Here is a 16452-nt window from a genome sequence, read left to right as displayed (position 1 = left end):
ATTGAATAGGTATGGGAAGAAAATACAACCCTGACACACTCCCTTCTCAATTTTAAACCATGCAGTGTGCCCCTTCTCTGTCAGCACAACAACCTCCTGGTCTAGGTACAACAAGTTCAGCATGAGCACTGGTAAGTAAATGCTCTGGGACTCCCATTCTTCTCAATATTAGCAACACCTTGTCATGATCCACACAGCCAAATGTCTTTGCATAGTCAAGAAAGCATAAATAGACATTCTTCTGATATTCCTTACTCAGCCAGGATCCATCTAACATCAACAGTGTATTGCCTATAGCATCTTTTAATGTTGCAACTTTAGTCTTAAATTTGTTTTTCCATTCTCTCAGCTTGAGAAGTGCAGAGCGAGTTCTTCCCTTTTTTTCCCTCAAATTCCAGCTCTCTGCACATTCTATTACAATGCTTTGCTTTGTCCTCCTGAGCTGCCCTTTGAAATCTTCTGTTTAGCTCTTTTACTTCTGTATGCTTTCCTTCTGTTTGGGCTGCTTGACACTCTAGTGCAATTTTTAGAGTCTCTTCTGACATCTATTTTGGTGGTTTCCCCCTTTGTCCTCTGTTTTTATAATGATATTTTTGCCTTCTTCATGGATGATATCCTTGATATCGTCCCATCCCACAACTCGTCTAGTCTTTGATCATTGGTGTTCAATGCCTCAAACCTATTCCTAAGATGATCTTGAAATTCAGATGGAATGACTCAAGATCATATCTTGGTTCCTGTGGACTTATTTTCTTTAGCCTCAGTTTGAACTTGGGTATGAGTAATTGATGATCTGACCCCACAGTCCTCCCTGGCCTTGTTTTGACTGCCGATAATGAGCTTCTCCAATGATTTCTTCCACAAATGTAGTCAGTCTTATTCATATGCAGCCCACTGGGTGAGATACACGTGTAGTTGTCGTTTATGTCTTTTAAAAATGGTATTTGCAATGAATAAATCATTGTAAATACGAAATTCAATCATTCTATTTCCAGCTTCATTTCTGAGGCAGTTAATAGCATAGGAGGAGGTTGCCAGTCCTTCTCCCATGGAGCAGCTGGTGACCTGGAACTGTGTGCTTTCGGGATTGCAGCACAGCTTCTTGCCACTAGGCCACAGAGCTCCCACACATCCAGCCTCATTTCTATCACCAAGCCCATATTTTCCAACTACTATCTCTTTTTGACTCGACAGCACCTAATAACAATAACAATAACAACAGAGAGAGAGCTACATTGGCCTAGTGGACAGAGAGTTATGCTACCAAGCCCAGGGTGGGTGATTTTTATCTGTGGCCCTCAGGTCTGGTTCAGATTGCTTTTTGGTCAAACATTCTTCTACATGGTATAGCACTGGTCTGTGCATTTCTGTACAGAGGTAACTTGTGGTTGCTCTGATGCTAAACATTGTGACACTGATGTGCCAAATGTGATAATGGTCATTCATGGTGGACAGTGTTTGGTAGAGCTTTCCGATTAAAACAGTCTTGGAAGCAGGAGTGGCATTCACTTCTGAAACGGCTTGCCTCTGGAAACTCTATGAACAGTGCTCAGGCCTTTTGATCATGGGATTGCTATGAGTAGTCTGTGACTCGATGGCACCTAACAACAACAACTATCCCTTATTCACTGATGCCCACTTTTGCATTCCAGTCACCAGTTAGCATTAACACTTCTTGACTGCATGTTCAGTCAATTTTGCACTGCAATATTTGGTAAAAGTTCTCAATTTCTTCCTCTTTGGCTCCAGATGCAGGAGTGTATATTTGAATAACAGTCTGGTGAATAGGCAGGGAGTAGGGGAGGTGAAACATACCACATACTGCAAGTCCAGGTTTCGTCCAGCAGTCCCAGGCCAGATTGACAAGACAGTGACTCAATTTGTGAAAGTCCAAGTCCAGTTCAGCAGCACAAATGCACCTCTGGTTTCCTCAGTCATCCAACAAACTTTATCTCAGAGCAGTTGCAAATCAGCTTTTTAGTCATTTACCGGCAAGAAACACTTTTTACTGTGGTCCCATCTTAAGGGTTCTGTTAGGCTACACCTTGCCACAATCTCTGCACCCTCTCTCCACCACCATCTCTACAGTATGGAAAGCACTCTTTTATGTTGGTCTCACAGCTATTGATTATTTGCAAGACCAAGTGTCTTTCCAAGGTTTCTGATACCACAGACCACTCCATGGCTTTTCTAGCCATTATCTCTCATTATCTGAAGGATCAACCTTCCCTTTTTCATCATCTATATTCATGAAAATATATAAGCCACATGTCTTTTTTCCCCCCTAAAGAATCTTCTATTACAGTTGAAACTTTGAGCATCTGCATCTATAAATAAACGTCCAGTCCAGAGCAAACCATCAGGTAAACAGTAATCAACATAAGCTCACAGAATAAAACATCGTCCCTTCATCTGGTTGGGTTCTGGTCATCTCATCCTCAGGCGTCTGTCTAATTCCCAAGAGCATCAGCCACAAACTCAGCAGTCCACACTTCTGCCTGTGTTTCGGACCAGCTGGTCCCTTCACTCAACCTTAGCCCCACGTGGGCTATGTCAATATATGAGGGATCCTCAGGACTCCCTGCTCCACAAACTAGCAAACCTTCTTCACGTATCCATTCATTCATCATGGTAGGTGGACAGTGCTGAAGGAACATGTCCAAATTCAGCCTGCCTTTTCGTTACTGCATGTCTCCCACTTCCACTCATCAAGTGGACCCAGGTGGTCACTGTGAGTTGAGCATACTCGCCAATTTCCTTCAGTGTTAAGTCCTGGAAATGGGGTTCTGATAGATATCAGCTTTACCTCCCCTCAAGTCGTTGGCAAAGCCTCTTTTTTTTACTTGTCTTTTTTCAAATGTAACTCTCTTGTAGCACTGGGAAAGTCTGCAGTCAGGGGCCTCTCCAAATTATTGAGGAATAATGAGTCAGTGTGAGGACTATGGCATGTCTGATTCAGGCCATGGTCTTTCCAGTCACTTGCTCTGCATTGGAGAGCAGAACAGTGAATAAGGCTGACAGAAAAAAGATTGATGTCTTTGAGCTGTGATGTTGGAGAAGAATACTGAGTATCCCATGAACTGCCAAAAGAAGCAATACGTGCTGGAGAGGGTCCAGCCAGAGTGCTCTTTGGAAGCAAAGATGATAAAGCTTTGTCTCACATACTTTGAGCATGTTGCTAGGAGGGGCTATTCCTTGGAAAGGGACATGATGTTTGGAAGGGCAGAAGGTTGGCGAAGGAGAGGAAGCCCTTCAAGCAGATGAATTGATACAATGACTTCTGCAATGAGCTCCAATGTTTCAGGAAGTTAGATGATGGCACAGGATAGGATAGGGTTCAGATTAGTTGTTCCTAAGGTTGCTATGGGTTGTACTCGACTCAGTGGCACCTAACAACAACAGTTCTGGTGGCTTAGTGGTAAAGAATTGTGCTGCCAACCCAATGGCTCGTAGTTTGTATCTGCCAGTTGCTTTGCAGGAGAAAGATGGGCAGTCCTCCTTCCATGCAGTTTAAAGCATCTGAAAGCTGCTAGAGGATCAGTGATGAATTGGGTCTGAGTTGATTGTATATAACAATAGGTTGTCTTTTTAAAAAATTTAATTGATTGTGATTTAAGTGAAGGTTTACTCAACCAAATCACACACACACACAAAAAAACATTTTCATCCATTAATTCACACACATTTTGTTCAAAACATTACTTTCAGTACCCACAATGTAATCACAGCTTTCCCAATTCCTCCCTGTAATTCTTGTTTCCATTAATCTTTCTGTACCTCTCTGTATTTACCCTTTCTGTAGTGATATTGTATTGATAATGCCTTTATTTGATATTGCCTTTCCTTTCACTCAGTATGTGTCTTATCTATTTACTAATCTTTACTTCCCATCCTAGTGTAACTATCAAAGAATAATGTTATTTGTGTGTAAACCTTTACTTAGCATTTCATTATAGTTGGCTTATACTTTATCTGCCCTTTCATAACTGATTTATTTCATTTAGTAAAATGTGTTCTAGATGCATCTATGTTATTCAGAGTTTCATAATATAGGTAGATGCAATGACTATAACAATGGGGGCAGGTGTGTCAGATAGTGAGAATGGCTTAGGATAGGGCAAGGTTCAGAACTATTCATAGGATTGTTATTAGTTGTACTTGATTTGACAGTACATAACAACGCTCTCTCTCTCTCTGTGTGCGTGTATATGTGTGTGTTTGTGTGTGGTGTGTGTAGTTGTAGCTCCTTTTTTTTCTGTGTGATATATACCTAATACAATAACATATACTAATAGTAGGATTGCTTTATTTCTATTCCCAACTTCTTGAGAAAATCCCAAACTGCATTCCATAACAGTTGCAGCATTCTACATTCCTACCAACAGTGTATGAGAGTTCCAGGTTCCATTCTCTACACCCTCTTCACCAGTTGTTCTTCATTCTCTTATTAAACTTTCTTGTTGTGGCTGGTGTGAGATGATATCTCATGGTATTTTTTATTTCCATATCTCTAGTAGTCATATTTTCAGTGATTTATTTATTTCAAACCTCTTTTATCAAAAACACAAACGCCAACTTTACACATGGACCTCACTTGATGGGTTGCATAGAAATCAGATTGACTACATTTTTGGAAGGAATTGTTGAAGAAGCTCAGTGTCTGCCGTCAGAACTATACCAAGAATGGAATGTGGGTCAGACCATCAATTAAACTCATGTGCACATTCAAATTAATGCTGAAAAATAAGTCCATGAAAATAAAAATATGATCTTGAATCTCTTCTCTGAATTTAAAAAAAAATTTTTTTTCTTCAGTAAGTTGCTTTTTATTTCAGGAAACATTAAGCCTTAACATTTTTTACCTTAGCTTTCTAATATCTTCAGATAAATATGCTAAAAAAGAATTATTTCACTGTATTGGGTGTTATTGATGTTAATCCTTTGTTTGCTATAATTAACTGTTATTACAGCTAGACATTTGGGTCTGTGCTTTCATTTTATTTGTTTGGTTTTGGTTTCTTTTTTTAAATAAAATTTTTATTTTCTACTGGTTTACTTACAAAATTCATATACATTGTTTTTCATCAAAATCTTCTTAAGAATAAGTTTGAACCACTGAACACCAGTGACCAAAGACCATATGAGTTGTAGGATAACATCAAGGATATTATCCATGAAGAAAGCAAAAGGTGATTACAAAGACAGGGGAGAAAGAACAAACTGAAATGGACATCAGAAGAGACTGAAAATTGCACTAGAGCCTTAAGAAGCCAAAACAAATGGAAGTAAAAGAGCTGAACAGAAGATTTCAAAGGGCAGCTTGATAAGACAAAGCAAAGTATTGTAATGGAATGTGCAGAGAGCTGGAATTGAAGAATAAAAAGAGAAGAGCTTGCTCTGCATTATTCATGTTGAGAGAACTGAGAAAGAAATTTAAACCTTGAGTCACAATATTGAAAGATACTATAGGCAATATATTGAATGACCCAGGAAGCAACAAAGGAAGATGGAGGGAACACATGCATCATGTACCAAAAAGAATTGACTGACACTGAAAAATTTCAGGAAGTTTCTTTTTTACAAGCAGGAGCCAATGATAATGAAGAAAGAAGTAGAACCTGCAGTGGGGTCATTGGCAAAAAATAACGACCTCCGGAATCGATGGCATACTGATTGACTTGTTTCAGTTAACAGATGCAGCCCTGGATGTGCTCAACAGTGTATGCTGACCAATGGATTGGAAGAGGTCCATATTTTTCCCATTCCCAAGAAAGGTGATCAAACTGAATGTGGAAACTATTGCACAGTATCATTAATATCACACAGAAGCAAAATACTGCTGAAGATCATTAAAAAATGGGAGTACTGCAGAAGTTCAAGCAGGATTTAAAAGAGGCTGTGGCACCAGGGATATCATTGCTGATGCCAAATGGATCCTGTCTGCAAGTAAAGAATACCAAAACAATGTCTATTTATGCATTGGTGACTATGCAAAAGTATTTGACTGTGTAGATCATAAAAGTTGTGGCTAATATTTAGAAGAGTGAAAAACTCAGAACCCTTATTTGTGCAGCTTATACTAGAAGAGGCTGTTGTGTGAACAAAGCAAGGAACTACATGGTTTAAAACTAAGAAGGAAGTGCGTCAGGGTTAGATTCTCCCACCATACCTATTCAGTCAGTATGCTGAACGAATTATTCGTGAAGGTGGACTCTATGAAGAAGAAGGTTAAGCAGGTGGATCGACAGTGACTGCTGCAGTGGGCTCGGGTGTGTCAGAAGTATGAGAATGGCACAGGATAGGAGATGGTTCAGATCTGTTGTTCATAGGGTTGTTATGGGCTGTACTCAGTAGCACCTAACAGCAGCAGCAATAGCTTTTAATCTTGAGTCATTTCTTCGTTTGTATGCCATCTCAATGTCTTCTTTGTTGAAGTATCTAGTCATGTCCCCTGTCCATTTTGTACTTTGGTTGTTTCTGTTTCTTATTGAGGTGCTGGAGTTTTAAGAGATGTGACCCTTGTTTTCAACCTTTTTCTTATCCTATGAAGGCATTAAACTAGCATTCTTAAGAAATTCTTATCAGGAAGTCCCAATAGCATTTCAAAGAAAACTACCCAAAAAATTACAAAAAACTCACAGGGAACCATCTAAATGGAAGAATTTACTGTGTGTATGGATTAGAACACCTAACATTGTGAAAATGGCAAAACTATCCAAAGCAATCTACAGATACAATGTAATCTTGATGCAGATGTTATAATGGTTCCAAAAGATGAAAAATGTTTTCACCAACTTTATGTGCAAGGGAAAGAGACCTTAGATAATCAGAGTGTTAATGAAGAAGAAAAAGTAGGATGTTTTGTACTTCTTTTTGTTAAAACTTGGTACTGTATACAGTGATCCTATCAGCCAAGTGCTGGTACAACCTGTAGCAGATACCTACAGTAGTAGAATGGAAGTGCCTGAGGAATGAACTTGCCCATGTACAGACTGCTGATCATTGAAAGAGAGATGAAGTTCAGTAAGTGGGGAAGAAACAGCCTCTTTGGCAATGATGCTTATAAAACTGGGTACTTATTTGCAGGAAGTGGAAACACATTCCATATTTCAGACAATATATAAAAAGTTACTCAAGATTAAGGACCTAGCTGTTGTTTTACCTAAGACTATAAAGATCATCAAAGGAAATATGGGGCAAATTTAGGAGCCCACATCTATGGCCTGAAGAGATTATAAAATAAAATTGAAAATGCATTCAGCAATGAATAAACAAAACAATTGGAACCTCCTAAAGGTTAAATCCTTATGTGCATCAGCAGACTTCCCTAGAATGTAATAAAGCAAAATTTATATGATCAAGTGAATGAAAACCCAATATCCTTTTCAACTCTTAGTCAAATCACAATAAAAATATGTAAATTATTTATTTTTTTTTTTAAAAAAGGACTTCTTTAGGGAGCTCTGATGGCCTAGTGGCAAGAAGCTGTACTGCAACCCTAGAAGTGGTGTTGTTGTTAAGGATAGTCCTCAACGCTTGGGTGCCTTTCTTCCTCTCTCCAGGTTCATAGGGTTTCCGGAGGCAAGCTGTTACAGAAGTGGATGCCAGTCCTCCTTCCAAGCTTGTTTTAATTGGGGAGCTCCACCCCACTCTCTGTCCGCATTGGGTAACCTACCATTAACGCATTTGACACATCAGTGTCACAGTGTTCATCCTCACAGCAACCACAAGTGACCACTGTATGGCAACTTGTACACCAGGGCTATTACGACCTAGAGGAATGTCTGAACAAAAACAATGAAAGACAGGCCCGAAGGCTGTGGATTAAAATTCACCCACATTTGGCTTGGTAGCATCACTTTCTGTCCACTGGGCCAGCTGTTCTATGTTGATGTTATTGTTGTTAAGTGCCGTCGAGTTGCAGGTGACTCACAGAGACCCTATGAAGGAGAGTCCTCAATGGTTGGGTGCCTTTCATCCTCTCTCCAGGTTCATAGGTTTCCAGAGGCAAGCTATTACAGAAGTGGATGCCATTCCTCCTTCCAAAATCCTAGAGGTACATGGTTTAAATCCACCAGGTGCTCTGCTGGAGAAGGAGGGGCAATCTCCTCTTATACCATTCAGATCCAATTTGATGGTACATGCACAGAAAATAAAATTTAAAAAAAAATTAAAAAGGACTTCAAGAGTGAGAAGAACCTGCAGAAGTATTTGTCAATGGCATAGCTGATAAAGGACTCATCTGTAACATTTTTAGAAAACTCCAACACCTCAACAAGAAAAAGACAGAGGGCAGAGAACATGAATAGACACTGCATCAAAGAAAACATTCAGATGGGTAAGAAACACATGAAGAACATTAGCTATTGTTGTTGTTAAGTTCCATTGAGTCTAGTACAACACATCATGACCATATGAACAACAGATCTGAACCTTGTCTTAATCTGTGCCATACTCATAATTTCTGACATATTTGAGTCCACTGCTATAGCCACTCTGCCAGTCCATCTGGTTGATGGTCTTCCTCTTTCACCAACCCTCCACCTTGCCATGCATGATGTCCTTCTCCAAGGAATAGCCTCTCCTGTCAACATGCTTAAAGTATGTGAGATGAAGCTTTGAAATCTTTGGAGAAGTCTGGCTGTACTTGCTCCACGATATATCTGTTCTTTTGGCAGTCCATGAGATAATTCAGTATTTTTCTCCAATACCACAGCTCAAAAGCATCAATTCATCTGTCCTCCTCCTTCATTGTCTGGATTGCAAATGCATAACAAGTGATTGAAAAGAACATAGTAAAAGTGGGTGTCATGGTTGTATCTTTTAGCCATACAAACCATTTAGTTTGTATGCTGAGTAAAACCTATATTTGGACCAGGAAGCAGACATCAGAATAGAACAAAGAAACACTGCATGCTTCAAAATCAGCAAAGGGGGGCATCAGGGATGCCTCCTGTCTTCATACCTTTTCAATCTGTATGCAGAACAGATCATTGAGGAGGCTGGACTTTATAAGGAGAAATGTGGCATCAGGATTGGAGGAAGACTCATCAACAACCTGCGTTATGCAGATGACACAGCTTTGCTCCCTAAAACTAGGGAGGGCCTGAGGCATTTGATGCAAATCAAAGACTGCAGCCTGCAGTATGGACTGAAGCGTAAATCAAGAACACAAAGATTCTCTCACCACTGAGCTGTTGGCAGCACCATGATAGATGAGTTTTGCTTCCCCCCCCCCACTCAGAATCATTTAAACTGGCTGCTCTTCTTTGATCTTGAGATTTCGAGTGTCCCCATTGCCACCAAGTTGTGCAGAGGTAGAGGCCCAGGTGCGTTCAAGATTCCGCTCCACTCATAACCTACCGCCATTGCCGGGGAAGGCATTGCTGTAACTGACTTTAATACAGCTTTATAAGAGGTGCTGTAGACCACCCTCATCCACGATGGCCTAGTATGTGGAATCTGTGAAGTTGCCAAAGCCTTAGACAAGCACCAAGCCCATCTATGTGTGCTTACATCCAACTGTAATGAGCCTGTGTATGTCAAGTTAGTAGAAGCCCTTTGTGCTGAACACCAAATAAACCTGATAAGGGTTGATGATAACAAGAAACTGGGGGCATGGGTAGGCCCCTGCAAAACTGACCAAGAAGGAAAGTCCCGCAAAGTAGTTTACTGCAGTTGTGTAGTTGTTAAGGACTATGGCAAAGAATCCCAGGCCAAGGATGTCACTGAAAAGTATTTCAAATGCAAGAAATGAAACCAATAAAGAATTTTTTTTTATATTGGCATGTTAAAAAAAATAAAAAATTCAAGTGTCACCACCAAGGTAGGCCTGAGATGGACTGTATAACAGGACAGGGTACATCTGACTCTGGGTCTAAATACCCCTTTGGCTTTTTAAAACCTTGTAGCCAAAGCCTTCATGTAGCTGACCCCTTCTCCACAGTCCCTCAGGAAACAGCCGAGGCTCCTCCACAGCAGTACTTGTTAGTTGTTGTTAGGTGCTGTGGAATTGACTGTGACTCTGTGAACTGAACCTGGCCCTATGCTGAAAGGGGTGGAAAAGCCTGTTTTATGCAAGTTTTCAGCCCTGGCCAGTAAGGTCTGCTAACCACTGGAATGTTTATGGAGAACTGATTGCAACATTCCCCTTTGTTCCAGCTCACTGCAGGGGCAGGAGGGCATGGTGGTCCTAGCAGCCACAAGGGCCACTGAGAACAGAGCCATGTCCAGCTGAGACCTGGAACTAGGAGACATGGTGTGTGAACTCAGGAATCAAGGCCAAAAGAAGATATGCAGCCTGAGGGGACCAGACTCAACAGGACGCCCCCAGACTGTGCACCCAGTGTGACCTAGCTCCTCCCAGGGGCCACAAAGTAGGGTGACCCACTGCAAGATCCGAGACCAGGCTGAGGGGGAACTCAAGGCCAGCATTTCCTGCATGATCCCTGGTATTTTGGTATTGTGTGTTATGTGGACTCAGAAACAACTCATAGCTGACCCTCTAGTGGGTTTTCGGAAGCAGTTTATCACACAGGAGACTGTCCATCCTTCTCTCATGGAGCAGCTGATGGATTCGAACCACATGCCTTTGGGATTGCAGCACAGCTTCTTACCACTAGGACACCAGAAGCCCCTACCTGGCATCTTACAGGAGGCTATTTTTAATTATAGGTGGCGTAGTGGTAAGGAGTCGTGCTGCCAACCCAAAGGCAGGCTGCTTGGATCCACCACCAGCTGCCTGAACAGATGAGTACCCCAAATGATTTATAGCCCAAAAATTAGCTAGAGGGTCACCTACGAGTTAGTTTTTAACTTGATGGCAGTTGTTGATATCTCTCTTCTGGCACAAAATAAACGTTATATGTAAACTAGGTATCTCCTCACATTTGCCCTCAAAAGGAACCAAGTGTTTTCCTCACTTGTTGACAGAGCCATTGAAGACACCCCTCTCCCGCCCATTTAGAGCCCCTAGGCTCCTTGCCCAGGGCCCATATAGCCTCCTCTCCAGAACACTGTTTTAGGAGTCCTTCCAGCAGCCCCTTCCCCATGTCCTGAACACCCACTGCCGACCAGGGTGCTTTCATCAGTGCTGTCAGAATTGCTTCCAATCTGCGGGGTGCTCACTAGTGGATATCTAAGCTCCAGGCTGTCTGTGGGGTTCTCCAATCTTACCCTCCATGTACAGAGAATGTCTGCAGGCTCTCCTGGGGCTGCCTGAGGCACAGCCCTACCATCAGCTCCATGGCAAGGCCACAGGCCTCTCTGCCCAGCCTGGCTCATTTTTCATGCAGCTCTGTCAAGGGCCTGTGTCTGCTCCTGGACTTCTGCCCCACCCAGAGTTCCTTTGTCTCATTTTTTGCAGACACATCCATGCACACAGTCCCGCCCACGACACATCTTTATTCTAGGATAACAATGCCTCTGCTCTGGGAAGGTGGCTGTCCTTAGTGTGAGGGTTTTCAGCCTGAGCCAGGGGTAGGGTCAAAACTCAGTGGCCACATCTGGAGAGACATCCAGGAAGATGGCTCTGGCCGGTGTACATGAGGCCAGTCAGTGTCTGACTATGAGCACAGCTGTGGGTACAACTATCAGGTCCCTTCACTGTTGAGTGCAGTGGGACCTCTGTCCGGCTCATCTCTGTCTCAGGTAGCAACCCCCAAACAGCCCTCCTGGCACAGCACATAGATCATTTCCTGAGATTAGAGTTCGTTCAGGGCAGGTGAGGCTGGACCAGAGGCCTAAGCGTGGACCTGGACAGAACCCATGCCAAGGACAGCTGCAGGCAGCACCAGCCCAAAGGAGTAGAGGTAGACTCAGTCAGGGTCCGAGTCAGCATCAGAGGAGAGCTGCCCTTCCATGGACTGGCACATGGCCTCCTGTAGGGATGTAAGTTGACCTCCAGGACTCATACCCATGGGTTGGATAACACGATGCCTGCAGAGATGGGTAAAGAGGGCTGTGTGTGGTCCTTGTCCCACCTGTTATGCAGCCAGCTTGCTCCCTCAGGGGGCCATGAGCCCACAGGCAGCCATATGCAGACCCTCCCTGGAAAAACAGCTCAGGAATTCCCTGCTGCCTGCCACGCACCTGGAGAGCCTGTCAAACATGTTCACCAGCTTCATGGCCTCATGCTCTTTCTGCTCCTCTGTCATGCCTTCCATGGGATTGGGCGGCTTCTCCTCCACTCTCCCCGTCACAGGGTTTATGCTGCTTTCAGGGGCACAGGGATCAGTGCCCACCCAGGATGAGAGGGACTGGATGGCATTTAGGCACTGCCATGTCCAGATACCTCTCAGGTTGCCCAGACCCTGTTCCCTGATACCCCAGGGCAGCTGTCGCTCAGGGCAACTCCCACCCATCCCCAGCAGGCCAGCTTCAAGAAGCAGGGCAGCACACCTGGCCTTGGCGTCCTTGTACTCCTCTGTGTCTGTGTCCTCATCCTCTGAGTACTGGCCTGAGCTCCGGCCCCCTGCCATGAGGCCCCTGGCAGCCAAAAGGCCAGCAGCGTTCCCATAGCCCGTGTACTTGATGAAGCGGGGCACTGTGGGCAGGTGGAAGTCAGAAGCAGGTGCAGGCAAAGGGATGGGGCGCCCTACCTCCACTCACCGCTCTCTGCACACAGGACGAACAGGAACTCAGCGGCCACACGCTTCACGTCAGTGTCCAGGTGTGTCATGAGACGGACTAGTCTGTTACGCAACAGTGTCCCCACCTCGGGGCGCGTGCTTACATCCCGCAGTGGGGGCAACACCTGGAGAGTGGCCTGTCCCTCAGCCCAGCTGCAGTACAGCAAGGTGGTGCCCAGGTCCCAGCCACCCCCAGACCACATACCTGGGCCTTCAAGAACTTCCTGGCTGGGCGTTGTGCACGGGCACATTCGGTCAGCACGCTCAGCACCGGGGCCACACTCTCCTTCAGCCGGTGTGTCTGTGAGGGATTCTCTGTCACTGCCAGCAGGTTCTGACAGCAGAGTGCCTTGAGGACCAGCTATGTGGTGGGGTCAGCTCTGAGAAACCCCTGTGGCCCACACCTCCCCTCTAAGATCACTCAGACTCTGGACACTGACTGGTTCTATGCCTTATCATCTCTTGTGAAGGCATCTGTGTTCATACTCTCCCACCCCCTTTCCCATTTATGTGACCATTTAGATGGTCCTGGGTGAGCACGCAAGCAGTTAGTATTGGAACAAGAAGCGGCTGCTCACAGGAAGCACCTTGCCCCTTGACTGTGGCTGGCAGCAGTGAAGACAGGTAGCCATGGTCTTAGGTCAGTCAGTGCTGGTGTTCACGTGATAGACATGCACAAAGTGGACATGGCACCCAAGTGCTGTTCCCCAGGTTGAGAGGGTCTGTTGTCTCCTGGGTGTCATCAAGCCTGTCCCATCATGTAAGACTGCCAGTTCTGGGGTCCCCACTAGTAATCTGACGCCACACTGGCCAGCGGCTTCTGTGCATGGTAACACCAAGAGTATGGGGGTCACACATACCAGGTCAGAGGCTTCACAGGACCGCACGAGAAAGCCAGAAACATTGAAAAGACCACAAGGAGAAACAGTCCACTGGACTAAGGAAATCAAGTAGTGTCACCACAGAGGGTCCACTATCCATTTCCTCCAGCTACCAAAAGGGAAACCTTCATGAGGACTCCGCAGGCTTCTCTGGGAGGACCACCAGGTGCTGGACCAGAGCCCTAGTCACATTAGAAACTTCTACTCACCAGGGCTGGTGGCAAAGAGGAAAGCCAGGCCGAAGCCCATGAACCTCTGCACCACACTCCCACCCACCTGGTCCAAACGCTGCTCCAGGAAGGCCAGGAGGGCAAGAATCACATCCATGTTCACACCCAGGAACTCCACAGAGCCTGCCTGCAGCTCTGGGGTTAGAAGCACATCCAGACACTCTGGGGGCAGGTTTCCCAGGAGGTTCACTGCGTGGCTGCAAACAAGGTAGGGGGCTACATCAGACAGATCCCCACGGCAGCCCTTCCTCTCCTCCCCTGCCTTGCTTTGCTCTTCTGAACCAGGCAGGCCCAGGAACACTGTCTATACCAGCCAGGGGAGGGTCAAGTGCAGACCATTCCTATCTACCTTAAGGCCCGCCCCATACCACCACCCACCTATAAACTGTGGCTACTCACACACACTGACACAGCCCCATCTTTGTCACCACCCACCTGTAAACTTCCTGTCCCACTTACCCACCTCAAGCCTGATTCTTACCCACGGAACTCTTCCGTTGTGTCTCCAGCAGCCGAGATCATAACACAGTGGCGCAGAAGTGTCCCCAGGTGCCGGAACAGCACAGCATCTTCCTAAGCCAAGGCAGAGGTTCTTGTAGGGGGTGTCCTACTCCACCCTGCTACTGCCAAGTGGTTCAGCTCACCACTCGGGACCACTTGCCTCCTGACTACCCTCCATGGTTCTCATGCTCTCGGGTGTGACTTGTTTGGGAGGCCTCAGTCACTCGCCTTAGAGGGCTTCTCCAAGTGGAAATGCCAGGAGCGCACGGTATGTTGACAAAGTCCACATGCCACTCCGCCTCACCCACACACCTGACATAGAGGCCTAGAACCCAACATCCTTGCCCTTCAGAGAGGCACCTCTGAGGCCTCTTCTGCTCTTCCAACTGGTGGCAACTCTGGTCCTCTCCACCAGTGATACTAGGAACCTCGGTGGGACCTCTGGGTCAGGCCCTCACCTCATCCACCTCCTTCTTGACTGAGTCAAAGGTGATGTTAAAGAGGACTTTGAGGACCTCCATGGCTCGTTCTGTCTCCTGGGCAGGGAGCCGTTCGAGGGCGCTCTCCTCCGGAGTTGTGCCAAGTGTCATCTCCAGCGCTTTGGTCAGCAGGCGCACGCCCTGCAGCTCCCGAAACAGTTGCTGGCGCACATCAGTGCGCAGTGCCGTCAGCAGGAAGAGCAGCCGCAGGTCGAAGAACTGGACTTCGTGGGGGAAGCTTCGCTGGCCATAAAGCGCCACGCGCTGGGCGAGCCTGACTACCAGGTGGGCCTCCGCAGCCAGCACCTGCGCTCTGGGGCTGCTGAGCACGAGGTTGCACAGGCACTTGAGGGCTTCAAGCACAATGTCCATGTCTGGAGGCTCAGCGTCTGGCACCAAAGAGGCGGAGATGCCAGCATAGAGAGCCAGGGCCTGCAGGCTCCGGCGGCCTGTGAAGCAATCCAGGCAGCTGCGGTCCCGGGATAGGATGCGCAGGCTCTGCAGCCAGGCGACGCGGCGGGAGGGCGCCAGGCCCTGCTCCAGGGCGCCCACAAGCAGCCTTGCCAGTCTCTGAAGAGAAAAGGGGCGAGACTGCCGTCCAATCCCGTCGTGGTCCCGCCCCGTCCCGTGCCCGGGCCTGCACCCACCTGCCTGTCTTCCTGCTGGGCATCATCGAACGTGAAGCTCTGGGAATTCTGCAGAGACACAGGTGGCTCACAGGTTCCCCAAGGGGACAGGACAGTGCTGGGTGCACCCCACGCACCCGTACGCGTCCTGCAGCCTCCGCCCCGCCGCGCAAGACCTGCTCACCCTCCCGCCAGGCCTGTGGCCACTTGTGCTCACCTCCCGGTTATAAGTCTGCAAGGCCTCCATCATCGCGCCCTCCTCCCCGGTCTCCACGGCATCGGCCACTGCCCGAGGCTCCATGGCGCCCTCGCGACCGGTGCGAGGAGGATCTGGTGGGGGACGGGGGCGCGGGGGATTGTCGGTCCAGGAGTGCGGCCACCACCACCGTTCAGCCCCAGTCCTCCCGCCCCGCCCTAGGAGCGCAGAGGCCGCACCGGAAATGCGCGCTGCAGGGCGGAGTCTGGGCGGAGACGAGGCCCGGCAGGCCCGGACCTAAACTAGGGACTGCGGACACAACTCGTGCACAGCAACCCAAAATAATTGGTGCTGTTGACGCAATAACAGTGGTAGTGGGGTCTGGTCATCGTGAGGTCGGCTCAGGACATGGCAAGGTTCAGAGCTGTTGTTGAGAGGATCGCTGTGAGTTTGGACTAGGCACCGAATATGACTACGCCAAAAAGAATTGGCCCACAGGCGATCATTTCAGGAATCAAGAAGCGGTGAAACAAAGTAAGAAGTTCAAGCTGCTCTGTAGACACTGGCAAAAAAAATAAGGCCCCAGAAATTGATGGATTACCAACCGCTACGGCGCAGGAGAGGAAGGCCCTCTATGAGGTGGATTGATTCAGTGACTGGGATAATTGGGATGGGAGTGTCAGAGACAGTGCGATTGACACAGGACAGAGCGGAGTTTAGGGCTGTTGTACATAGGGTCGCTATGAGTCGCAGGCGACTCGACGGCACATAACAACAACAACAATTTTCATTAAACAGATGCAGCCCTGGACGTGCTAATTAGCTTATGCTAAGAAATTTGGAAGACTGGCCCAGTGAGTGGAAGAAATCCATTTTTGTTCCCGTTCCCAAAAGAAGTGATAGCAATTAT

General features: G+C 46.6%; 1 protein-coding gene and 1 pseudogene across 2 annotated transcripts; one reads left to right on the top strand and one right to left on the bottom strand.

The window, feature by feature from the left end:
- The first annotated feature begins 9361 nt into the window (after window positions 1–9361).
- On the top strand, window positions 9362–9757 carry LOC102844923 (annotated as a pseudogene).
- Window positions 9758–11816: 2059 nt separating this feature from the next.
- RIC8A (RIC8 guanine nucleotide exchange factor A) lies at window positions 11817–15647 on the bottom strand. Of its 2 annotated transcripts, none has more exons than XM_006893187.1 (10): window positions 15564–15647; window positions 15368–15415; window positions 14700–15290; window positions 14222–14313; window positions 13787–13937; window positions 12835–12930; window positions 12610–12772; window positions 12400–12544; window positions 12091–12210; window positions 11817–11937 (listed from the first exon to the last, which is right to left on the bottom strand). In XM_006893187.1, exons 1-10 carry the CDS (start codon window positions 15645–15647, stop codon window positions 11817–11819), a joined length of 1611 nt encoding a protein of 536 aa, XP_006893249.1. The 2 variants fall into 2 exon arrangements, with proteins under 2 accessions (XP_006893249.1, XP_006893250.1); XM_006893188.1 differs by having other exon boundaries at window positions 12610–12754.
- Window positions 15648–16452: the final 805 nt, after the last annotated feature.

This window comes from Elephantulus edwardii, unplaced genomic scaffold (genome assembly GCF_000299155.1).
Source record: "Elephantulus edwardii isolate Elephantulus edwardi_28Jun2011 unplaced genomic scaffold, EleEdw1.0 scaffold00126, whole genome shotgun sequence".
Taxonomy (NCBI): domain Eukaryota; kingdom Metazoa; phylum Chordata; class Mammalia; order Macroscelidea; family Macroscelididae; genus Elephantulus; species Elephantulus edwardii.
This window is presented reverse-complemented; position numbering and strand designations above follow the sequence as displayed.

Excerpts from the sequence above, each read along its gene's own strand:
- RIC8A (XM_006893187.1), bottom strand. The coding sequence starts at position 15,647 with ATGGAGCCTCGGGCAGTGGCCGATGCCGTGGAGACCGGGGAGGAGGGC. Across the intron at positions 15,291-15,367 it reads CCCAGCAGGAAGACAGGCAG|AGACTGGCAAGGCTGCTTGT; the intron begins GTGGGTGCAGGC and ends TTTTCTCTTCAG. Across the intron at positions 13,938-14,221 it reads ACAACGGAAGAGTTCCGTGG|CCACGCAGTGAACCTCCTGG; the intron begins GTAAGAATCAGG and ends CCTTGTTTGCAG.